At 39.6% G+C, this 26,286-nt stretch overlaps 2 protein-coding genes across 3 annotated transcripts in view; one reads left to right on the top strand and one right to left on the bottom strand.

Moving 5' to 3' along the window:
- Window positions 1-3,365: 3,365 nt before the first annotated feature.
- IDUA (alpha-L-iduronidase) overlaps window positions 3,366-26,286 on the bottom strand; it is a 46,457-nt gene continuing 23,536 nt past the window's right edge. The window contains exons 3-14 of the mRNA XM_048930819.1: window positions 13,534-13,616; window positions 12,734-12,841; window positions 12,015-12,110; window positions 11,327-11,529; window positions 10,904-11,083; window positions 9,199-9,415; window positions 8,426-8,641; window positions 7,716-7,837; window positions 6,736-6,861; window positions 6,056-6,132; window positions 5,416-5,516; window positions 3,366-3,477 (exon numbers count right to left, since the gene is read on the bottom strand). Coding sequence (XP_048786776.1) covers window positions 3,377-3,477; window positions 5,416-5,516; window positions 6,056-6,132; window positions 6,736-6,861; window positions 7,716-7,837; window positions 8,426-8,641; window positions 9,199-9,415; window positions 10,904-11,083; window positions 11,327-11,529; window positions 12,015-12,110; window positions 12,734-12,841; window positions 13,534-13,616 — 1,630 coding nt within the window. The 3' untranslated portion in view covers window positions 3,366-3,376. The remainder of the gene's footprint in view (window positions 3,478-5,415; window positions 5,517-6,055; window positions 6,133-6,735; window positions 6,862-7,715; window positions 7,838-8,425; window positions 8,642-9,198; window positions 9,416-10,903; window positions 11,084-11,326; window positions 11,530-12,014; window positions 12,111-12,733; window positions 12,842-13,533; window positions 13,617-26,286) is intronic.
- Window positions 3,386-26,286, top strand: part of SLC26A1 (solute carrier family 26 member 1) — a 37,844-nt gene continuing 14,943 nt past the window's right edge. Inside the window, exons 1-3 of one of the 2 annotated variants that reach the window (XM_048930812.1) lie at window positions 3,386-3,491; window positions 3,832-3,929; window positions 23,372-23,454. In XM_048930812.1, coding sequence (XP_048786769.1) covers window positions 3,484-3,491; window positions 3,832-3,929; window positions 23,372-23,454 — 189 coding nt within the window. In that variant the 5' untranslated portion in view covers window positions 3,386-3,483. Of the gene's footprint in view, window positions 3,492-3,831; window positions 3,930-20,927; window positions 21,015-23,371; window positions 23,455-26,286 lie in introns of those variants that run through there. The other variant, XM_048930818.1, reaches the window with a different exon arrangement.

Here is a 26,286-nt window from a genome sequence, read left to right as displayed (position 1 = left end):
TAAGTGTCTATAGGTCCCAAGTCCTCCTGTTCTGCACAAACTTTCCACTAACAAGAGCATAGAAAAAACTGTTTACAAATGAAAAGGACTGTTGTTTTGTCCTCAGAAGGTCTTTTGGTGCTGGCAGAAAGGCTGAGATTGTGCAACAGCAGGAGGAACACTGCAAGGATCTTGTCCTTCAGATGCCAGTGTACCTCCTCACACCAAGGACACTCAAGTCCTGAGATCCAATGGTAGAATATCATAACATGTTAAACCAGTTTTCCTCTGAGCATAAAAAAAAAACAAACCTGTAGCTGAGAAACCTATGTGTCTAAAGCCCTACTTCAGCCTCGACATACTTTTTTTTTGTCACACTTCCTCCATGCTTCAGTTCTTTATAAGGTTGGAACTCGCACCAGTCAGGCTCCTATACCTTGAGAACAGTGGCAGTGCTGCACAATTAACCACTAACATAAGAGTACTGAGCAGCTACCAGAGCACAGTGATTGCACCTTGTTTTAGCAGGATTCATACCTGCTAAAACAGAGATATTTTATTGTGCAGCACAGAAGATGGTAACAAATCCAGTATATACACAATTAAACAATATAAAATATCCCCTTGATTTTTCCTTTGTATTCATTTTAACAAACAGTTGCAAAACAATCTCAGAAGCTTTTGCCTCTTGAAAAGCACACCATCTTATCTTGAGGTTGCAGTTAGATTTTCTTATTTCTATTGCTTAGCCAGAAGAAGACTTATCTGAGAACTCTGCAGTGCTGCTTTGGCTCAGAAGCTACAAAAACCACCGAGCACCTGCTACTCCCCACTTACCATTTATGCACATCCAGCACTTATGAAACCTTAAAGCACTGGGGAAAGCTGACCGCTGTCCCAGTAAAGGAGGAGATGGTAGAAATGAACGATTAAGCAAGCAATGTTGGAAGCCCTGTGAGACAGTCAGTGGCAAACAATCATAGAAAACTCAAGTTTCAAGTTGTAAGTAGCAGATTTTGTAGTCACTGAAATACAGAAAAGACCAGAGCAGCAAGTTCATACCTTGCTGGAAACAAATTCTAGTCCAGAAACTTTCTATCCTCTATTACAGATTTTTGGATTTGCTCATTGCTTAAAGGAGTAAGTTTATACTAAAGTAACAAAGAAGAAGTAGAAAAACAAATAAATCTTGCTGAGTATGTAAAACTTGTTTCTGAACAGTTAGTGCACCATTTTTGGTCAGCTGTTTTCCATGCACAGTTGCCAGTGCCAGTGAATACTTGAAAAAGCACCATCCACACTTTGGATGATTAATGTAGGAGACCTAAAAGAGGTTGCTGGTGACTTCAAAGTGGCTGAAGTTGGTCCTGACAGAATAGATTCTACCTGCATCTACAATATTCTTAGGTCTGCTTTTGCAAATGTTATTTTTATAACTATTGTATAGTCCTTGAATTGAAAACTACTACTACATGCAGTAGCTGCCCACGCAGGGAAATCATAGTAAGACTACATAAATATGGCATCCTAACTGTCCTCTCATGCTTTTATATTATTCCCATTTCAGACGCACTATTCATACTTAAATGTGTCTTAAATGTGTCTCAGTGGTTCCACCTCATACTGGCAAACTCTATATCTTATCTAGTGGATCTACTTATCTTCATTTTTGGATTCTTCACTTGGATGTAGTTGTAACAATGTTAAAATGTATTTTTACTATCCCCATTCTGGTAGGACTTCTCACTGACGCTTTTCTGAAACTGGTATAATTACCAACTAAGAAGACTCTGATGTTTTTTTTCTTGTTGTGTACAAGTCTTTACAAGTAAGGAATTGGCAGATTTGGATGCAACAATCACTCCTCAGTCAAACTTCAGTGAGGTAAGAAATATTTCACCTGAATTCTGAGGTCAAATTTTTTAAGGCTAGCTTTTAGTATAAGCACTTGAACAAATAACTAGAAAGTGTCATTGAATACTGACATTCTGTATGTTTCTTTCCCATGTTGTAAATATGCAGCCATTTTAGACAGTTCAGCTATCTCCTACTGTGCAAACTTTTTTTTTTTTTTGTCTGCGTTTCATCAAAAATGCAAGCTTCGTTGTGAGGCTGGTGAGGTGTCTGATGTCAGCAAAGAGAGCAGCAGGGGAGATGTTTGTGTGACAAAGTTGCTCCTCTAATGGAAAACATTCCAGCTGTTTTCACTGGCAATATCTTTCCCTCTACAAGCATTTTAAAGGCACTGCTCAAACTGTGCTGCTGTGAAGAGGGGTGAGTAAAAAAAACACCCCTGCAATTTCAAGGAACTTTGTTGTTGCATAAAGTGTTTGGCATTTGCAAGGACAGCCAGAGGTGTTCCGTAGCTCATTATCTGGAGCAATAACACACTTGAGCATGTGGTTTCTGAAATATGGAGACTCAAACAGCTCTTGATTAGTTTCCTAGCTGGTTGTCAGCTGTAGCCCTCTGTTAAATGTAACTGTGCGTTATGCTATAACACAAAAGGCTTTAACCAGCATTTTAACTTTCCTGGGAATCCAAAGCCAAGCCTCAGCTCCTTTACAATCTAAGCATGAAACTCCAGAAGGGAAGCATGCTGGGGAGAGATGTATCTGAAGGGCTGTATAAAGCGAGATTAGGTAAGAGTGGAATGGAGAGGAAGAGACACTTTTGGAGCTAGAATCTTCACTCTAAAGAGGCAGTAACTCATGGCTCTGTACAAACACAAAGACCTCCACAAAGGCAAGGAGGTGACTTACGCAAAGGCAGTGAGCAGCAGGTGCAATGTAGTCTACAGGCAGGAACTCCCTTTGTGAGAGGGAGAAGAACCTCATGCACCTAAGAAGAGTGGAAGTGCTCTGAAACAACCCTCAGGAGCATGTATGTTTAACTGATGGGAAAGACAGGACCTTCCACTTCATGATCTGTATGTGCAAGTCTGGTTGCCATTTGCTCTTCTATCACTCTTTATGTCAAGATACAGTCAGGCAGCTGAAGCAGGCAGCTCGCTCTCAGACGGGTCCTCCTTGTGCCTTTACTGCCATCCTCGCCCATATAGTAAAGTGATGGCATTGCTCCTGCTGCAGTTTGTGACCTTCATGAATATTTGTCTGTTCTGTGTATCAGATTGGTGTACAATAGCAAACAATAATTTCTAGTTGCCAAACTGAATGCCAGTCCAAAGCTGTTGTCAGCAGTGGTTTTTTGATAACACTGTCTTTGATCTCTGAAGAGTTAATAGAGGCAGTTGCTTCTGACTTGCGTTCCTAACTTGCTTCATCAGGTCCTTTCTATACTCCCCCCGTAGATTGGGAGGAGTTTACTTTTCTGGGGAGTTGTCATCTGCAGGAAGAATACATCACTCAGTCAACAAACCAGGCACCACTCTTCAGAGTCACTTGAGAGCTTCAACATACTCCACAGGAACAGAGGACAGGCCTGCCTTTCCCCAGTAGTCAATGGCATGCACCCTGTAAAAGCCGGAGACTGAGCTTCCTGCAAATGAAAAGGTTAGAAATGGTAAATGTGAAAGGCTGATACATGTGGTGCTTGGAGGACGTGGAGCAGGCAATGCCCTGATAAAATGTGGGTTTGTGGGAAGTAGTTAATTCTGTTGTGCACGCTACATAAGTGTGCCTGTACCTGCCTAACTAAAAAGGCATATAAAATCCCCAGGTCCAAATGCTCTTATTTTCATTAGCATCGAGCACCTCCTCTCTTGTTATTAGGACTTGTGAGCACAGTCATGGGACTGCCTTCCCAGCAGCCCTTCCAAAGAAGGCTAGGATATCTCTAGAAATTTTCCTTTTTTCTGACTTGAATTCTGCCTATTGTTGTGTGCTGGGACAGGTTATATGCGGACAGGACCAACAAAGGAGAACGACGATTATGCAAGCTGACTGAAAATCCTCTGTTCGACTCCAGTAGTGGGACGGCTTTCTCCAAAGGTATGTGAGTTGCTATTCTGCAGCTCTGCTAGCTTTCATCCTTTATCTAGCTTAAAGAAGACAGCCTTCACTAGCAAGGACTTCAACTTCACAAACAATATGTTTTCTGTAATCTATTTACTTGACTTAAATCTGAGCTTTAGTATTTTTTCCTTTCCTTAAGAAAAAAAAAAAAAAAAAAGGTGGAAATGATGAGTGACAAATAAGTATCTAGCAAAAAAAAAAAGCTGCAAAGATGTGGGAATTTTTTCAGAAGTCTTTTTTTTAAAACAAACAAGTAAATATGGCACATTCTCCAGATGAGCAGCACTAGATGATAACTGATTCTAATCTCAGAAATTTGCCTTAGCCATAATTTACAATTTTTTCTAACCTGGGCAGCCTTCCTGTTGCAATAATACATCATGGCTCTGAACTTTATTGTGTGCCCACTGTTGATGCTAAGTCTTTCTTGGGCTAAAATGAGCTTTTGTTTTTGGCAAAAGCTTCTCTGGCTTGCAGTTCATTAGTACCACTTTCAGACAAGAGATCGGTTGACACAGATGAACTTCCTTCTAATATGAAATATCTAAAACTTAGGCAGCTAGTTGAATCTGAAAATAAAGCTGTAGGAAAGAGCAAAGAGATGCATCTCAGTTTGGTTAGGTATTCACATGTTAGAACAAACTACCTGACAGAAGAACATCTTTAGTTCTTAAAAAGTGAGAACCTCAATAGTTTGTCAAACCATAAAGGGTGTAAGCGCAGGACTGATGACCAGGTGAAGAGCAAAGTGAAAACTTCCTCTGTTGCAGCTAAGAACACAATAAATGCATGTATAAATAAACTATTCCTCAAAAGGTGGACGTGAACTCATACTTATCTGTGTGTTGAACTGAAGTACTTGGGCAGCTTAACACCTCAAAACTCAATGGTACAAAACAAGTGTTACAAAGCTGTTTGCTCCTATCACCCTGTGCCAAGAGGACTGTACAAACTGTATTTGCCACACTCTTAAGGCCACTGGAATTGAGCCTAGACCTCAGACTTTTCTTGCTTTGAGCCTGCTACCAACACAATCAGCACAATGGCAAACTCTGGTCATGTGGAGAAAGTTTTTTTGTTCTCATTTTTGTATGCCTCTACATTAGCTAGGAATAGAGACAAAGAAGTTGCTTTTCCTTCCAGAGAGCACACCAGGCCTATGTCCGGGTGACCTCGGTTTCTGTGAGAAAGAATTTACTCATGGCAACGTTCTTAGTAATGTCCTCATAACTGCTGCTTGTTTTTTTTTTTTTTCCAATAAATGCTTGTTTTGACAATAAGGCTTTTACAAAGTACTTAGTCCTACTGAAAAAGATATACTCTTTTTGTGATGGGAAGATGTACACTAACAAATTACATATTCTTGGTACTTATTAATTGAGTTTTCAGACATTTACTACTATTGACGACTATAGACATGCTATTAACATGACAGATAATACTATGTACAGTCTGACTTCACCTGGACTGTAGACATACAGAGTGAATATCGTGTCTTTGGCATTAATACGGTTGTAGACTTTTCCATTTGGTGAGAACTCAACTTCAAATGTCTTTATACACCTAGAAAAGAGAACTAGACAAGTCACTAAACATAACTTACAATACAATAAATTATCAAATCTCAATCACAGAGACGAAGCTAAGCTGACACATCTAGACTGGCTATGTCAGTGCTTCCTAAGGAAAATCGTGTCTGTCTTGGACTTCTGATAGTTCATCTACACAGAGCTGCTACTCTAGTACAGCTTGCTGGAGTAAGAAATATAAAGTTTTCTATTCCAGTCTGTACCCATTATGGATAATTCCACCTAGGCACTTACTGCTAATATAGCAACTTTTATCATGGATCTTTCTATCTGCTATGCTTAAGGACTATCTCTCAAAAATGTCATTGGCTGCTTGTGAACAGCAGGCAGGTTTTCCTATGCAAACAGCATTTTCTCTGCAAATGCTGTATGGAAATCCGACACTTCATTTTGTCAGGGAAATGCACTTTAATATCACTCGAGGTGCAAGCAGTGATTAATTAGTGAATCTGTAGGACTGGTGGCAACTTAACAATTCACACGTTGGTTGTATCTACCTTAGAAGTCACTTACTTTGAATTTACACAGCCATCGTCCCACAGCACAATAACCTGTCCCTTTGTGAGAGGGATGAAACGAACACCGGTCACCTGTTCAAAGACAAATGCCCATGTGAGAAAGCTGCACAAACCAATCAGCTAGGTGAGATGTTCTGTGCTCATCTACCTTACTGAGTTTCATTCTTTCCATTAAGACGGGGAAAAAACAAAAATCCTGGCTCTGTGGCTTTGTAGATCTCCAATCTCTAAACCTTGCATAAGACCTTCAGAGGTTCTGGAAACCACTATAAACATTTTAATCATTTGGGATTGAACGAGCAGAAGCAGTTATCTTATCTGAGACATCATTATTTCAGTTTATTTTTAGCCCATAAATTATTAACTGGGGAGGTGTTGTCAAGCCTGGTAGCGTATCATATAATTTTAAAAAAGAAACTGCATTACTACATTATATTTTCCCACCATTTGTTAAACTTGCATTTATCTCAGTGATGGCTCCTATCTCTTCAGTGGAAATGCTTTATCTTGAATTATGCCTTGGATAGCTTTATCAAAGTAGAGAATAACTGTTTCTTTACTACACAGTGTTTCTAATATATAATGGGCTCAAATGCTAGTCTAGCTTTCCTTCACGAGATTTTAAGAAGGAAGCAGTTCCTAATTTGGTGTGTGATGACAGAATACAATACATACTTGATCAGGAACTGAACTGGGTCTTGAACAGATGTGGATCAAAAAGACTGATGGAATAGGGAAGTCTTGCTTCAGTGTCAAGGTGCCACTTTCAGGAAAAGGCAAGGGACCTGTTACCACTGGGTCCTGTGGAGCAAAAAGCATGCCCTGTGAATAATCTTTCATTAACGTTACGGAACATAATATCTAACTGTTACATCCAAGTAAAGTGACTGCTCATTTATTTTGGAGTCATAAATTTCTATAGAGTCTGAGTATTTTATGTGCTGAGTCTGAGTATTTGTGTGCACTCCCCACCCTTTCACCTCTCTGCCATTGATCCCCAGTGTACAGTGAAAGTGATTGGTAGTTATAACAATCACACAGCTTGCTCACTGAGGATTAGGTATCAGAAGATGGCCAAGAGGATCTAAAACCTTTCTGCTTTCTTGCTGAACGCAGACCTTATGACTCCTATAGGATCCCAAAGACTTCAGCAGTACAGTGACTAGGAAGAGAAGATACAATACTGTACATCAAGGTCAGAAGGCAATTACTGTCCCTGAGCACAGAGGTGGTAAAGGTGGTCCCCTTACTTTAACCCAAAGGGCTGAAAAATATGAGAGAAGCTAAAATGACAGTCTACTTATACATCTGCATATACAGTAAGCAATCTGGGCATGGCTGTTTTTTGTTACTGAGGGCTTATCCTTTCAACTGTCTCCTGAGATAGTATGGCCCTTCTGTAATGCATGCAGGGCCATGCAACTTACTCCAGGCCACTAGCAAATAAACTGGTGATAAACATTTAGACTCTTGTATAAAAAGAATGCAAAACTATCAGTTATCTGTGAGTTACATTTCTCTGCTTAGCTGCAAGTCACTTGAATAGGAGATGGAAATTTTGACTACCTTAGTTAGTGTCTTGTCTCTTTAGCTGTAATTAACCAACTTACAAGCATGTGCCCCATACAATACTTCAAGCAAAGACATGGTCATACCTCAGCGTCCCTTATTTGCTGGAACTGTTCTGGGGAAGGAAAGTCAGGGCTTCCTACTTTTTTCCAATTCAGATAGGGATTGGTTTGGTTGTTGTCCAGGTAATACATCACATACACTGGCTCTTCAGGACACAAATAAAAGACAGTAAACACTTCAATTAGATTTAAATGCCAACATGAATTAATTTAGCAGAAGGAGTTGAAGTCTACTTTCTCAAAAGTGATTTCAGCACTTTGGAGTTGCTTCCATTGCAAAGTTGTAAAAATAGTGCTAGCATTCTTATGAGGCTCTGTAATATATATCTGCCAAATTCCACACCCAGAATTGAAACCCACTTCTTTTTTTTTGCAGAAGTCCCGCATGCATTTGTTGGACAACTGCATCATTTGTGTAATCACGTAGTCATGTTGAGTGATCCTCGTAAGATAATTTGTTGCCTGATATAACCCAGCTAATGAACTAAGATGAAAAGCTTTCTGAAAAGCTAGCTTTTTTCCTGCCTTTATTAAAGGCAGGAGCAAAATGTAAAGAACATTTCCTAGAAGAGCACCATTGTATCTCAGAATATCTGGGAGTGCTCAGAAGACAAATAAGAGAGCTAGCAAATGAAACTCACTCTTACTAGGAAAAGCAACTAAGCAGAAATGTTTCAGAACATGTTCTGTCCTCGCAATCAATTCTGAGAATTGCCTATATGATATGTGTTTACCTCTAAGTTTGGGGAAGTGGGTGGCGTTCACTGTGATGGTGCTGACATTGGATGAAGTCCTGTTATCCTCACTTGAATACATCAGCAGAGTAGCTTGCCAACTGTCTGAGGGCTGAAGCTCACTTGGGGTGTGCACAGATGCCAGGACACCAAAGGTGCTGTTTTCAGTGCTTTCACCTTCACCGCTGTTTACTTCTGCAAAAATCTGCTTTTCTCCTTTGAAAAATGTGATAACACTGTAAGCATGCTACTCAATCCAACTTCTGATGCAAGAAGGGTCGAAACATAGGGATCTGTAGGTCGAGCTATGTTCTAGCTTGGTTTACCAGGTGTAGTATCAGTAAAGCTTATGTATGGTTTTTACAACTGAAAAGCAAGACACTACAGCAATTCAGGTGATGTCTAAGCATACAACCATGAATTAGGATTTCCCCTTAGTAGGCTGTATGAGTTTTACAGCTGGCAGTATTTCTTGAAGTCATTTGCAGCCTGAAATGATGGCACACAAGGGAAGTTACAAGTCCACTATAAAGAAGTGTTTGGATTGCAGAATTTATAAACAAAACAGTAGATTAAATCAAAGAGATGATAAGCGGTCAGGAAGATCTCCTGACCTCCAAGAAAATAAGAGTTTGTTTTATTTAAAAATCGCAGTTGAGTAGGAAAAATCCAGCTTTTTATCTGGGGTGAGATGGCTGAAATAATCTCTCTCATGTATGAAACATCTACGTAGATGAGGTTACAATGCGCTTCCTAATCAGCGATTACTGTACCTAGCAGTGCCAGCAAGCCCATGACAGTCAGCACTGGTTTCCGCACCATCTGGACGTGAGGTGGCTTTGTATTGTTCATCTGAAAACGTGCTGTCAGAGTCCGCTGTGTGAAGTAATGGGGGTAGTAGCTCATGAAGGCATTGTCATTACTCAACAGTGTATAGTTAATGGTGTTGTTGGCTTTGGAAATCAGTAAGTTTTGATGCTGGATGATTACCTGCAAAACAGCAGAGAAGATGGAAAATATTCAACAAACACAATGATGTCTTTATTTGTTTTAAAATTCACAGCATACCGGGAAGACACGTCACTGTCATTTAGAAAAGTGTGAAGAATTAAACTGTTCACCACAACTCATGAAGAAAAGTATTTTTTAAGTGAAAGTTTAAACACTGGATAATTTAAGTATTCACACAGCTCGGTTGATTAAAAGACTGAAGTGAGTACTACTGGTAGTCTGCATAAATTATTAATATGTCTGAACCACAAGTAATATTCCTCTGTTTGAACAGTAGATTAGTAATCTGCATTTAGCATCCGAAATAAACATTTATTCCAGTTCTGGAGACACCCTGTAGCCATTACAAAGGGCTACAAAGGAAGCTGGGCCTTCAAGTTGCTCCAGAATCCAGGAATTCTGTTTCTCATTGAGCAGTTTTAGCCATTTGGCACTAACATGGAACAGATTGTCTTTCAGTATTTCACTGGTTACTTTGCCATTTTCCTGCAAAATGTCAGAGCATCCAAGCTCTCTGCCAAACATATTTTGCCTAGAAATCAGAAACAAATGGTACTTCAGAACAGAGAAGGTCTCATAGTCGTACTCCTCAAATAAGGGCTTTTAACCAGGTTAAAAGCTATCTACCAAAGAGTTAATTTTCTGTTAGCTATGTCTTTTCTATCCCTTCATAACTCTATGTCAATGTAAACACTGCTGTTTGCTCTCATGAATTCCCGGCAATGCAGCCAGTGACTTGCTGCTTTGGAGAAGATTTAGGAGGTAGAAGCCCTTGTCCCAGAGGTGCAGGTGAAAAGATGTATCCCATTTCTGGGTGAAACACATTTTGCCACGGTTGCTATAGGAGGTAGTGACTCACAAAACAACAAACATGCAGTGGGAATTGTTGCTATGTAGGGGCAAAAGTTGAGCTTGCACAGGGTACAGAATACAGGCATGCTTCTGCTTTTCCAAGCACGAGCAGTAATGACAAGCACTAATTAGTAAAACCATATGTATGGAGTCATTATCCAAAGCCAAAGAGCAGGCCAGTGCTTAGAGATTTACTTCTTAATTGTACTTGATGTCCCTTGACAAGATGAACTTGTGAAGAGGCTGGAAAATAACATAACAGAAGGGAGATGGCAACAGCAGTATTACACAGAGAGAGAATGGGTAGTCTTACAAGTGAATCTAAATGAGAGACTGTATACAATATCCAAAACATTCTCCAACATATGGGAGGCTAGCTGCCAGCTGTCTTCTTTAAGGGAAGATTAAGAAATTTAATATAAATTAAATAAAGCTACTGGAGACAAAGAATTAAGGGAAACACTGGCTATATCTGTATTTTCTTGTCTCTGTTACTAAGTTATCAGAATAATAAAAATTAAAAATCAACTACTTTTGCAAAATGGCCTACTTTTACAATTGCATTAAAGCTTCAAGAGACTGTACTATGACAAGACTGTCAATGAACTGAGTTACCTTTACAACCATAGCTGCATATGTCACGTCAGCTCGCCACAGTTGTGGAATAGACCATCCAACAATTGGATCTGCTTCATCGTTGTATATGGGAATGGAAGCAAAATTTGGAAATAACTTCTGTATTTGTTCAACTGCTTCCACTTCTTGTTGCAAGATGTAGAGAGAACGCCCACCTCCCTGCAACAATATTTTGTATCTACTTAGTAAAAGTGAGCAAATAGTAGTAACCACAGAGATGCACCACCATATTTTGAAAATATATTCCTAGATATACATCCTTCTTAAGTTTCCTTAGAACAACTAATTGTATTTCCTTCCACAGGCTGCTCGCTTACAAGAAAATCAACATCATTAATCAGAATAAAAAATAACTTAGACTGAACTGCTTAAAAATAGCTTTAACTTAAGTCTTGAACTAACCTTCTTATGAAGAGAGATGTAGTCCAACCTTACACCAGTCTCTCCTGTGAAAAAGTTGGTTCCATTGTAGCAATGAGACAGAAGACTCCAGCATATGGGTGACTTGGGAAAGGGGTGGAAGGAGTCCCCAGGTCCTCCAAATTTTAGTAGACTACTAGCTGCTCTTAATCCTTCTGAGCAGGCATCATAATAGTTGAGAAACCCTGAAGTCCAAGCAGATGCACATAACAAAGGTGATAACTCAGAATCTAAAACTAAAGATATTTCTTTCTATTACTGCATTTATTTGGACTGACAGTATAAGAAGATACGAAAGCCTTCACTGCATTCACAAGGTTCTTCCAAAGGTCTTGTGAAGTCAGGCTCCTAAAGCACTTACCTGACAACTATTTTCATCTTACTGCCCCGCTACCCCTAGTAAACTTATTTTATAACCAACCAATGGTCTTAATAGTGTAATTTGTGTTCTGTTTTCTCTGTTCTGCTATCCCTGTATTTATACTGATGTTCAAGCAGGAGACAGATTAACTATTGTAGTCAGTAACATAAAAGATTAAATACATTTTTAATGCACATCTCTCAAATCTACTTTATTTATTCAACATTTCTCCTTTTTCACTGTTCCCCACTCAACACACACACCCTTCTGACATTACTGCTACTAGTAAGTGCTCAAAAATATGCTTACCTTTCACTGTCATAGACACATTGTCGAAGTCATGGTGATCTGGTTCATTCCAAGTTTCAAAATTCCATTTAGCAACATGCTCCAATCCGTATCTATCTGTGCAAGAGGCCTCATTTATCAGTGATCTGCAGTGCATGTACAGACAATCCTATCAGCTAGACATGTGCTGCATGTGAAGGTGGAGCTACAATACGGTGGAGCTACAATAGGGTGTAAATGATCTCTTTTTAATAGTCATAAAAATACAAATTGGGTAATTTCAAAATGATCTTTCATCTTGGGTTTAGCAATAGCAGAAAGATGAAAAGACCACCAGCACAAAACTGCAGTGAGGTGATGTGAGTAATAACTTTGTTGTCAAAGTATGTAGACTGCATGAGGCCTAGGCTAAAGCTTCTGCCTTGTCAGAAATTCTTGAAGCTACTGTGTGGGATGTATTCTGGCTATGATGGCCCAGCACAAGCAATACAAGTTAAAATTCAGTCCTCACGGGCAGGTCAAATGGGCTACCCAGACCACATACTGTACAGTCAGGCTTTTGGTTGTGGATCAGCTAAATGGGGCTACTGTCCCATTTACTATTCTGATATACATATTTTCCTCTTTTGCAATGAAATCTAGTGTCAAGAAACTACAACAAGCCACAGAACATTCCGAAGTAATTAAAAAGGACTACAATAGAATAAGTTACAGGGGTGTTCCCATTTTTTGGAACTTACCTATATATCTGCTGGCCAGAAGTGTAACTAAGTTTCTCCATCTTACTACTTGCTCTTTATCTTCAAAATTTAGAAAATATCCTGATGGATTGCCCATCAGTTCAAATCCTAAAACAGACACAAAATATCAGTTTCTTTCCTTCTCCCTCCCCTCCCCTTCCCTCCCATTTTCTCCCTCCCCCCCCCCCCTTTCCTTTTTAATATTATCCCCTTCTGATTAGTGAAAGGGTTATTGTATTATTTGAAGCAATCTTATTAGAGAAGAAGCAAAGACAATGAAGAAACATCAATAAGTTGGCTTTCTGTCCTGTTTCTGTGTCCCCTCTGGGAATATTTCAGATGTGAGTTTGCTGCATTTGATCCTTGCTGATGACAACAGTAACCAATAGAAATACTTCCATCAAAAATTCAGTGCAGAGGAGGAACTTTAAACAGTAAATATCTGCAGAGATTCAAGGGATGCTGTATCTTGAGAACCTGCTTCTCTGGCCCCTTTAGGTGCATGTTAGTTCATTAAAAACTATCTCCAAGAGATGTAATTTCCCAATCAGTACATCTCAGACTATCATTGAAAACTATGTAAAAGCATTTATGTTGTCTTTATTACCCTAATAATGCTTTTCTCGGTGTTTACATTAATGTGGATATGAGGCAAATGCAAATAGTAAAAAAAAAAACAAAAAAAACCCCAAATTTTTATCAAAATAAAATGTTCCCTAAGAGTAGTTCTATCTGATGATTGCACAATGTGGACAAAACAGCAGATGAACCAAGTTCTGGAGGTAGGGAGTTACTCTTACCTGGAGTAAGCTTATTTTCCCACAGACGATCCATAAGGTTATCCAAGGCAGTAAAATTGTAGTAAAGTTTCTCATTCATCATTCTGGGGAAAAAAAAAAAAAAGTTAAATATAAATACTGTAGTACTTGTCTGCAGACAATGAGTCAGATACCTGCTTTCTTTTGGCTTTCAAAATTTACATGTAACTAGGGTTCTTGGAACTGCACACTGATTTCCTTCCTCTGAAGGGTGTTAAGCAAAAGCAAGCCATTTTTCTCGTCCAACACATGCCGTTTTCCTACTTCAGTGGCAGCAACAAAAGCAATATAATTAGGATGCCTGTCAGGTTTTGAGTGCTTAATGTTAGTTTCTCTAACTTTTTGCTAAAGCAGAATTTACCTAGACTGCTTTGGGCTACCCTGGTTTTTCAGTTTCCTTTTGATTTCCTACTCAAAGGCCAGCTTTGTCTCATATTGCTAAGGCTCTTTAATTTACAGTATATAATACAGCTATACTATAGTGCTTCTATGAGTTTAGGCCCACCTGGGAAATAGCTCCATGCCTTTCAAAGATCGGCATATTTACATGTGAAATGTCTTCAATTTTTACTTTACTGTTAGCCCTTACTTCCTATTTCTTTTGCACTTCTAGGATCTCAATCTGCAATGATTTTAATTTCCAACTTGCATCTGTACCTAGAAGTGGAATTATGTTAGCCACATTTAAATGCATATGTTCGAACACTAGGGAAAATCCTAAGGGGCTTCCCTTTGTGTTAGCAATGCTTGCAGGAGTAGACAACTCAGGAGTGCACGATTTGGGAATGGAGCTGCACGAAATCAGTGAAATTCTTCCACCCAGGGGCTGCGAATTTCTATTTGCAATTTATTTATGATACATTTGAAGACATATCTTAAATGTCTGAAAGGCTTTTCTTAATCAATATCCAATGAAAGCAAATATGATGTGCTATATGGCTTGTGTACTGTTTCACATAATTTCTGAACCTGTAGCTTGATTTAACTGAAATCTGACAGAATAGAATTCTTGCCAGTATGATGTGCCACCCAGGAATTAAAATTAACTTTTGTTGAAAATATTCCGGCAATATAACTTATTGCTGTTCAGCACAAGCCACAGACTGGTGTCAAAATTCTGCCCTCGATATGTTTTGTAAGCACTCTTTTAGTCCAACCCTAGTCAAGTAAGACGGCTGGTCAGGAAATCAGAAATGATTTCTCCAGTCTTGCCAGAGAAACCAGATTTCACTGGTAGAGTGCAGCCTGAGCTCTGCCCCTGCTGTCTCATCTACTCTGTCCCAGGTACCTTGTCTCTGCTATGGAGGTACAAAGGAGCTGCAGATACAATGTCCTAAGATAGAAGCAGGAGAGACAGTCGATTGCAGGATCTGTGACTGACTAGATCTAGCAAGGAATGCTAGCCACAACGGGTAAAAAGTGGGAGTAGGACAATCAACAGAAGAACTATTAAATCACTGTTCTCTGTTGAGATTCACAATTCATTTATTTCCATGCCATTAACAGAGGAGAACGACTCCAAGCCTGCTAAGTTGAGGCTTCTTCTGACCTCTCTTGACAAGGGAAGACTTCACTGAAGAACTTGTAATAGTAATCCTGAAGTTCTCAGAGAAATAAGGGGCTCACAGAATTGCCTACTGAATAAAGAATTATGACATGAAGTAGAGAAAGTGCCATCTGCATCTCTACCATCTGCAGAGCAAAACAGGCAAAAAAAAAACATAATCCAAGCCATATTTACCATACCAACTCCATCTGTGATACAACCAAGCACACACTTTCAGTCCCAGAAGGTACTAAAGACCTGAGGCTGGCTTTCCTCTTTCAAGGTATGCCCTGCCACGATGACAGACAGTGTTGTGTCTGCAACTACTGACAGGTTTGATGTTCCTACCAAAGTCAAATAATGTAGCAGAATGATTAAATAATTAAGCAAATGGAAGAAAGATTTATTTTAGTATTTATTTTACTGCCCACAGAGCATTTCAGAAGTTACTGCTGGACTTACAGTATAGTTATTTGGAAGAAAAAAAAAAGAAAAAAAAAGTCTGGTAGTCCCATTCCAAAGTTCAAAGACAAACATTTTGCCACAGAATGTTGTCTTGCTCCCACAGATCCATTAACTATTTCCAGTTATACCCTGTGTTCTATTGAAATATTTGCTTACCTGTACACTTACATTCAGTGAGCACAGAAATGATTAACTCTACTGTCTTGTAAATACTTAATAATGCCACACAAATAACAGCAGAAGAATGAAAGTCTTTCTAACAAATACTGGCTCAACTGTCAGCCTGCTACAAGACATGATACTAAATACAATTTTATGACACTAATGACAAGACAAAACTGATCAACTCAGCAGTCAAAAGATTGCATTGCCTTTGATAATTAATAAACTTGTAAACTCCTATAGATCTTCAAGCTTTTTTTTTTTTTTTTTTTTTTTTTTGCATTCTCCCTTCCTGATTTCTCTTAAGTCATTGTTTCCAGATGCCTCTGTCTTCATTTATTAGCAAGCAGAAAGAAATCTATGTACTTATTGTTTCACCTGAACACCTGCCAGGCTAAGACTGCTCTCAGTTTGTTGTTGGCTGTGTCAGATGTGGAGCAGCAGTCAATGTCTCATTTGTGCCTGGCTTTCAAAAGTCACTTAACTGGGCTTTTCATGGAGACTTGCCAGATAAAGTTTTACTCTTCTTCAGTCACAACAAGCAAATGCATGTTAGCATGTTTACTGGTATTTTGGCAGCAATGTCTTTGTAAGCCTAGGCCTAGTTTGCTGTATTCCAGTGACGGCACTTCTTTTCAGTCTTTGTCACAGTCTCACTTCCAGACTCATTTATTTGCGCTGCCTTGTGAGAGCAACAGCTGTGAACATGAACAGTGATGAGTAAGGGGAGGTGTGTAGGGACTACCTGCTTGCTGTCACAAAATCTTATTTCTTTCCTTCCTGGAAAGAAGGTTTTTTGTGGGCCATCCTTTGCTGAGTCAAAGATTGTAGACCATTGTTAACAGCTTTGCTTTTCTAGAGTATGGAGGAAAATTATTTTCAGGTGCATAGGCAGCTCCTGGACAGCTTGCCAATGCTCTGCCAAAGGCAAAGCATACCTGATCAATCTGGTGGTCTTGTATGGTGGAGTGACAGAATCAGTCAACAAAGGAAGAACAACTGATACAGTCTTTCTGGACTATGTAAAGTCTTTGACATAGTTCCACATAACATCTTTCTGTCTAAATCAGAAAGATAAGGATTTGAGGAATTGGATGCATGGACACAGACACAGGGTTGAAGTCAGTAACTCTCCATCCAGGTGGAGGCTGATGATACATGAGATTGAAAAGTGGGTCCACATAAACATAATGCTGTTCAACGAAGCCAAGAGCAAGGCACTGAATCTTAACTGGAACAATCCCAGATATAAACATAGAGTTTATACAGGAACAGCCCTGTGGAGAATGATGTGGGGTCTTGGTAGACAAAGACCTGCACGTGAGCCAAAAGGGTGCAGCCCACAAGGCCAATGGTGTCCTGGGCTGCAACGAAAGAGGGGTGGCCAGTAGAGAGAGGGAAGTGATAGTCCCTCTCTGCTCTGTCCTTGTGAAGCCCCATCTGTGGCACTAAATTCAGGCCCCCAGCAAAAGGAAGATGTGGAGCTGTCAGAGCACATCCAGAGAAGGCCACGAGGACGATCAGAGAGGGCTGGAGCACCTCTTCTATGAAGACAGGTTGAGGGAGCTGGGATTGTTCAGCTTGGAGAAGAGAAGGCTCAAGACCTCTTTGCGGTCTTTCAGTAATTAAAGGAAGTATATCAATAGTAGGGAGACTAATGTTTTACATGGGGAAACAGCAATAGGACAAGGCAAAATGGCTTTAAAATAAAAGAGGAGAAATTAAGATTACATACTATGAGGAAATTCTTTATTCAGAGGGTAGTAAAACAATGGAACAAGTTGTCCAAAGAAATTGTGGATGTCCCTGGGGGTGTTCAAGGCCAGGCTGGATGGGGTGGTCTGATCTTGTTGGTGGCAGCCCTGCACACAGCATGTTTAAGGTCTCTTCCAACCCAAACCATTCTGCAATTCTCTGATTCCATGAATATATTGCAAAAGCTTCATGTTGTGAATCTTATCCATTCCACTTTCAGTCTATTTCCCATTCTCTTACTCAATCTCTCATGGGGGAACTGACAACCTCGCTTAGCAAGTCAGCAATTTCCCATTCACTCACTCAATCTCTCATGGGGGAACTGATGACCTTGCTTTAGCAAGTCAGCAATCTATTTCACAGCCAGATCTGCTCCAGTTAGCACAGCTGTTGCGTCTGCTCCTTGGCCTATGGCTTCCTGTGCTCAGCAGGTTGCATCTTTCTCTCTTCTGTCCTAAGTTGATCCTTTCCAGGGGTACAGTAGTAAAGTCTGTAAAGCAAGTGCACACACAGACATTGGACCAACTACCTTATCTGTAAAGACAGCAAGAAATACATAGGCAGGGAGTGTTTCTGTTCCAGGTAACCTTCTGTCAGGTATTGAATTTCTGATAACATGTGAAAGGAATTTTATCAAACGTTAGTGAACAAAATTCTCTGTAAGAGGAAATACTGTGGCTGACCTCCACCGGTACATCATAGTCCTGATCAGGAAATGAAAGGCAGCATATGGAGTAACCATCAGCAGAGGTCTTCTACTGAAGAGAGCTTTGTCTGGTCTAGAAGTAAGATGAACAGGAAATACCTATATATTAGAGTAGTAGCTTTCTCATACAGACATTCTGCTCAACTTGCATAGCCTCCCTTAACATTTCTGGTGGATACAGATACTACGCAAGTCAAAAACGTGACTTGCTTTCAGTGCCTGAGAACAGCAACAGCAGCAGGGCCAGACATGTCTATTGTTTGTCTATTGCTCTCTTCTAGCAGGTTTGCAGTGTGGCTAACATCATTCTCAGAGCAGCAGAGCCTGCTACGTATTCACTAGAAGCTTCTGCTGGAAAAGATTGGTGGTCTAGTTGTGGATGGAGACAAAATCAGGGACAGAAAATTGGCACAAGGTGTTAGCAGAGGTGAGGTGCAAATGATCTCTTAAGAGTAAACATAATTTTTCCATGGGGCATTGGCTGGCTTCAGAATTGAAAGCTGAAGTGCACAAGGGAGCCACCTAAAAAAAAGACTCTCATCTGTGGGAGGATTTCTATATTACCTAGAGATAACTGAAAGTGGGGCCTGAGATAAGAGGCAACTTGCTATCATGTCAGCTGAGATAATGATCATATCACATACCAGTATTAATTTGACAGAGATGTTTAGTTGTATGATGGAACATCACTATGTGTCCTGGTAAGCTGGTTCATGCAAGCATACACTCCTTTGGCCCATAGTGCAAGGATGTAGTTTTTGGCTACACTGGGCAGTCACTATTGTTCTGGTGACATAGTATGCATGGTAATTAAGCACCACATCTCAAGTGTAAACAACTGTTTGAGGTGACTACTACAGCGAGCATCCTTAGATACAATATCCCAAGGAATTGCTTACTGCATTTTTTGCATCCTTGATGCCATTTTAAGAGACCACGAATCTCCAGAGCAGACACAATATACTTGATGAACCAAAAAAAAGTCCATCTACCCTGTGTCTTACTTTTTACAAGCGGAGAAACTTCTTCCAGGAAATGTTCACTGAAAAAATGAAGGCACAAGCACTGATAAGCTCTGTCAATTCAACCTCTTATTGCCACAAGGTTATCCAAAAGGACCCATTTTTGGCAGTAGCTGTCTTCTTTAGCCAGGAAAGTAGGCTGTGAAGTGACAGTAAGTCACTTAACTTGTGGGCACAGCATCTTCAAGATGAAGGTCAAGAGCTATAGAGAGGATACGTACGCAAGTTTATCTTTTCAAGGAGGCCAACTTGCTGTCCTCCAAGTGTCTCTTACAACACAAAAGGATCCTGCTTCCTTGTTTTTTGGCAGCTGTGAGGAATGATACGGAGCCAGTTTAAAGTTCTGACTGTTACAGAGAGCTTGTTTGCTCCAAAACCACCAACAGTATGCATTAAATTCTTGTTCTACTGATCACTTTAAAACTTCCTGATCTCAGAAGCAGGCCATAAGACTGTATTATGGGAATGATACCTCAGAGTGAAGGGCAGAGTATATTTCATGAGCATTCACCTTTCCAGAAGTCACCCTCTCATGATGATTGCTCCAGGTTTCTTCAACACAAACTAAAAAAACTTCTAAATTGATACCTCAGCTTTAAGCAAAGATCATTAGTGACTACCTACGAAATCAGCAGACTCCTGGGTTACTAATAAACAGCACTCTCCTTTCTGAACTCATTGGAAGCTGGCACTATGGTATTCATTCACAATAGAACTTCCTTTACCATGTTCTTGCTCCACTCAATCTTGTTTCCTACAATCATTATGTGTATGGAAGTCAGTCCTTTTCTGTGAAATCCCTGTATCCCAAAATAAACACAATCACTCAACCGTTTCAGATTCACAAAAACTGATCATTCCTCCACACCAGTCCCTAACCAAAACACTGTCTGTGCTTTTTACAAAGGCATTGCAGGACAGAAAGCCTAATTTAGACAATTTTTCCAAACTCTAAAGCCAAATATTACTTCACTCATGCTAAAGAACAGGCACATTTTGTAATTTCCAGTTTTATTTGTTAGCATTAATACAAATCTCATTTGCTTCTCAGCTATATCATTTGTGTAAACACAGACTTAAAATCTGCTTGCTAATAGCACAGCCTCTGCACAGAGGCTTCTGCACAGAAGCAGAATGCCAAAAGACATCATTCCATGCTGAGGACAGAACTGGGTCTGTACTAAGCATAATTCACTCACCCTGTACAGTGAATGAGTCAGCCCAGCAGTAAGGGAAGGGAGGATGCATTGCAAACTACACAGCCAGGCAGCATCCAGCTCTTGCTGATGTCACAGCTTGTCACAGTTAATCTATCCACACAACCAACCAGCGCGATACATGCACAAAATGAAGGACGGGTACGAATCTTTGTGGCTTAGAAACAAACTGGCTTCATACATGCAAAACAAGTCTTTTTTTAATTGAAATTCACTACCTCTTCTAGAAGCCAGCCAGAAGGCTGTGCATTCAGCTGAATCTTTTTTTATCTTGAAATATACAAAATCAAATTTGTATTCTATTTATAGAGCATTTTAATTACCTCCTTTCTTCTTTGATATCAGCACTATTAGACCTTTACCTTGCAAAACAACTTACAAAATCTGTGATCTGGCTAAATCTCCCATGCACAGAAATGTAAGCAAACAATGAATGCTTTCAAGCTGATGCTAATTGAGGCCTATGATTTCCTATTTCTTACTCAGCCTGCTTTTGTGAGCACAGTCCTTCCTTCAGCAATGTGCATGTTGGTTGTGGGGGGAAGAAAAAGAGAGAGGCAGACAAAGCATCAGCAGCTTCCTGTGCCAAGGTGAGTTAGCTTGCTAGGAAAATACTGTTAGTCTGTTGTGTCTCTAACCCCCACCTCCCTCCTTTTGGAATAAATTTAAGACATAAAAGGGAAAATAGGCTACAAGATCGTAGCAATTTAGGCAATAGCAAAAGGCATTTTGCCACCTGGCCTCTCCAGACGTGAACAGATCCCGTAAGATTATCTAGGCTTGTATAATTTATTCTTGTGGGATCTTGTTGTGATCTCTTGCTGAGATCTGCTGTGTCTACATTCATTTGGAAAGGGAATTAAACTGTAATAATAACAAGAATCCAAAAAAGGGACCAGTTTTTGATTGATTCTTGGCCACAGATTTAAAGGCACTTTGAAAGATAGGTTCAGATTCTGCTGGGCTTCTAAAGCAGACCTTTCTTTCTGATTGGGTTTGATGTATAGCAATGATTTTGCTTCTCCATTAACACATGACTACCAACGAAATGTTTACTGTAATTTTACACTGTTCTTGCTGATGGCACTCTAAATGATGTCAGCTATAAGCAATCTTTTAGAGAGTTGAGTAGGGAGACTAAACCTGTAATAAGTGCTAACAACAGCAAACAATTACATAACAGCAAAACATGGACTAAACACTAAAGTTGCAAAGATACTCAGCAAGCAGTCAGCTGATGTATTTATCTAGTGTCTTGTTGGAGTTCAGATAGCACATATTGTCTGAGTCCAGATGCTGCTGAATCTATAGGCATGATAGATGTCCTTTCAGGTATGTATTCCTATGTTAATCCTGGTTTGTGGACAGGCAGAGGTGACCGTTCTGAATATATCACTTACTTGCAAAATGAGAAATAAACGATACTGGGTTCACTTCTTAATTTACTGACATTAAATAACTTTTGATGGTGAAAAGGCAGTGTGAATATGACTTAATTTTTCCTGAATTTTTGTGATAAGTTGTTCCTGAATACTTCAGCACTGTTAAGTGAGCACTATCACCCAATATAAAGTGAGCAGCTCTTTAAACAGCTGTCATTTTCAAAAGATGTGTCATTTTCTGGCTCTTGAAATGCAAAATACAGCAATACCTCTTATAAATGAGCTGATAGAACTAACAAATTGCAGACAGTTTTCAGCAAGATACAGACCCATAGCTTTCTGTAAACTTCTAGCTAATAACATTATTCTGAACCTGGTTTTGGCATTACAACTTAGGATAGTGATATATGATCACTAATAGTTTTTCCACTACATGGTCTTCTTTGCTTCACGCATAACCCTTTTTTTTTCTATTTGTTCCTTAAAACTTTCACTAATATAGAAAACCTTTTCAAAATAAAGAAAATGAAAATTTAGTTCACAATGAAGTAAGAAGTGCTCTGCTTTCTTTGTGTACAGAAGAGTTTTTGAATATCCAGTCAAAATCACACATTAATGCAATGTACAGATGAAGAGGCTTCAGTGTTGCTTAGGGACTATCCTTCCCATAGTAAATTTGCTTCTACAATTTAGAAGTATCAATGGTAACATTCATCCTTAACTGATGAATAAACAGGCTTCAAAGTTCAGTCTGTTTATGGATGAAAATGCGAAAAGGAGATCACAGCTCCCAGTCTGGAGAACAACCTTCTCACAGGAGATATGACATAGCTTCAGAGAAGCTGAGTGTAGGGAGAGGTTGTAATCTATCTATCTATCTATCTATCTATCTATCTATCTATCTATCTATCTATCTATCTATCTATTTTGCTGTTGTTTTTAAAGGAGCTAATGAAATCTTTGAAAGTAATTTTCAGACATTAAGGTAGACTCTTGAAGATCATTACTAAGGGGCATCAATTCAGGAAACTTATTGCAGTTTTGTTTACTAGGCAGACAAGCTCACCCATTTTACACTAAAAGCCATCTGAAGGTATGTAATTTATGCTGGAACTAAAAGTTATCAGCCAAGCTTCCACTATAATGTATTTTCATGAAAATCCTTTTTCATTGGATACTGATCTACATTAATTACCATGGACAGCTCATCACTGTGTTTAAGGACTGTTCTGCACATGGCCTTACTGTAATTCCATTTATTGTAGTTTATTTTTTGTCCTAACTAAATAAGTATTCAAAACTCTTGCAACTGTTAAAGCAGACCATACTCCTGTTTGGTCTCCTTGCAGTATTAAAACAGAACAGCAGAGATGAGTAAGAAGGCAGAGATTAACAGCCCCTGTAGTTTAACATATTTAAGCTTATCTTTTACCTGTAACTACACTCTACAGGACACAGATACTGCTACTAGTTATTTGTGTTATCTTACTTTAAATACTACTGGGGTAATATAATTGGACAGACTCAATCTATATCACAACGTAACTTCTAATCTACTCTTGTAGAAAGCTGTGCTCCTGAGGAACTGTGCTACTGTGCATTGATAAGAAATCTGTTGTGGATTTACTGCAGCTGCTTTGTGCCTTTGGTAAGTGCAATGCAACTGGTTTTATGTTCATAGTGGAAAGAATGCATATTAAAGAATGGTCTTGTTCAGCTTTATACAGATACCTGTTTGTTTGCACTGAACTTTACTGATCTCAGTGTTTCTCCTGACATTAGAGACTACAGAAAAAAATAAAAAAATAAAATAAAAGAAATAAAAGAAAAAGAAGAAATAAAAACCTAACTGTTTTTTTCACTCCCACATATGTATCATTTTCAGCTGCACTTTTTCTGCTCTTGTCACAGTTAGAGAATGAATGTTAGACATAGCAAGCAAAGGCTTTCAAAAACTGGAATACTGCATTTGTAATCTTCTCAGGTAATGCTTGCAGGAATTCTGGGAATGTGCTGGTGATTTTTATTTAACAGACTCTATGCTATTGGAAGGATTTAGTTTCTGGTCCTTGTATTTTCTTCTGTGGACAGATCACAGACTTGGTGGCCTTCCTAACACCATTACAAGATCCTGGTATACTGGTGGTTATGAGCGCTGGGAGCAGAAGGGGGGAGTGGAAGATGTAGAAGTGTTTTCTACAGATTGTTCTGGGCTAAGCTTCCCCTGTGTGTCTGTCAAAGATTCAATCGTTTTTTTTGCCAGTAGAATTCCAGTCAACTATTTTCTTCTAATTCTGCTCTTTTAGAGAAGTAAAAAAAAAAAAAAAAATATTAACTGTGAAAATCACCTTGCAAATGTTCATTTTTTCCAGCAACACATGTGGGGGGTCCCAGCACAAGGGAGATATGGACCTGTTAGATAAGATCCAGAGAATAGCCGGAAAGATGGATCTGAATCACCTCTCCCATGAACAGGCTGAAAGAGCTAAGATTGTTCAGCATGGAGATGAGATGGCTCTGGGAAGACCTTATAGTGGCCTTCCGATACCGAAACATGGCCCACAGGAAAGATGGGGAGGAACTCTACATCAGTGAGTGTAATGAAAAGACAAGCAGTAATGATTTTAAGCTATAAGTGGACAGATTTAGATTAGACATTAGAAGGAATTATTTAATATGAGGGTGGTGAGAAACTGGAATCTGTTGTCCAGAGAAGCTGTGGATGACATGTCCCTTGAAGTATTCAGGGCCTGATTCGATGGCACTTCAAGCAACCTGGTCTAGTGAGATGTGTCCCCGCCCATGGCAGAAGGACTGGAACCAGATGATCTTTAAGATTCCTTCCAGCAGAAACTATTCTATCCATCTGTGACTCTATGAAAACAAAGTTAGAAAGTTGCAACTGACTCTAGTAGGGATCAACCAATAAATGTATGCCCTGTAGTACTCTAAAATGCCTGGGAAAGGTGCTGTCAGAAAGAAATGCAGAGGTCTATTTCAAAAAGTTTTAAGTGGAGAGAACCCAAAAATTTGCAACATCCAGTACAAAAAATGATCATATTGGAAACACACTGTAAAGGAAAAGTGTAGGCAAGTTTTGTTAGTCATTTTGTTTCATGAGTGGTGCTCCCTAGGGTTAGTACTGGGGCCCATCCTGTTTAATATAATCACTGATGACCTGGATGAGGGGACTGAGTGCATCCTGATTAAATTTGAAGATTACACCAAGCTGAGTGGAAGGGTCAATTTGCGTGGGGCTAGGAAGGCTCTTCAGAAAGATATGGGTAGGCTGGATAGCTGGGCTGAAGCCAGCAGGATGATGTTCAACAAGACCAAGTGCCAGGTCCCACACTTCGGTCACAACAGTCTTATGCATTGCTACTACCAGCTTGGGACAGAATATCTGGAAGACTGCATGGAAGAAATGGACCTGGGGTGTTGACTGAGAGCCAGTGACATTCTGGCTTGTATCAGAAAGAGTGTAGCCAGAAGGAGCAGGGAATTGACCATGCATGCCCCTGTACTCAACTCTGGTGAGGCAGCACCTCAAGTACTGTGTTTAATTTTGGATCTCTCACTACAAGAAAGACACTAAGGTCCTGGAGCATGTCTAGATAAAGGCAATGAAGCTGGTGAGGAGTCTGAAGTACAAGTTTTAGGAGGAGCAGCTGAGCGAACTGAGATTGTTCGGTCTGGAGAAGAAAAGGCTTAGGAGTGACCTTATAGCTCTCTACAACTGCCTGAAAGGAAGCAAAAGAGGAGATTAAACTCTTCTCCCAGATAATAGGAGATAAGACAATAGTGAATGGCCTCAAGTTGAGCCAGGGAAGGTTTAGATTGTGTATTAGGAAAAATTTATTCTTGGAAAGTGTGGTCAGGCACTGGAATGGGCTGCCCAGGTAGTTTGTGGAGTCACAGTCCCTAGAGATGCTCAAGAAATGTCTAGATGTGGTACTGAGATACACAGTTTATCAGGGTTATACTGCTGGCAGGTGGATGGTTGAACCGAATGATCTTGAAGGTCTTTTCCAAACTTGGTGATACCATAATTCTATTCAGAATATGGCATTCACAACTTAAGAGGTCATTTGAGAATATAAGCCTTGGTTCTAAGGAACAATTACCAAACTGGGTGAAAGGATAGATTTGAAAGACTAGGCTTGATTTAAATTGCTTTATGTTCAGAAATAAATACCACAGGCCTGAAAAGAAAAAAACAGAAGCAATGAAGCCACTTTCTGTTCTGTGGTACTTTATATTGAAGAGACACACTGCCTTACCACCTACAGTATGTGCAAAAGTCATTACACATATTAAGCATGCTATTGCTTTCCTCTTGTATGTAGAGTATGTTCTAGAAACCACCTTTTGAAAGGCAAAGGGACATGCCACGATTGCTGCTTGTCATGACTGTCAGTTGTTCAAGCAATGCTTGATAAGACTTTCTATAGAAAAGAGGTAAGAGAACGGATTTTAAGAC

This window comes from Lagopus muta, chromosome Z (genome assembly GCF_023343835.1).
Source record: "Lagopus muta isolate bLagMut1 chromosome Z, bLagMut1 primary, whole genome shotgun sequence".
NCBI classification, from domain to species: Eukaryota; Metazoa; Chordata; class Aves; order Galliformes; family Phasianidae; genus Lagopus; species Lagopus muta.
The sequence above is the reverse complement of the archived record's forward strand: the minus strand, read 5'-3'. Positions and strand labels throughout refer to the sequence as shown.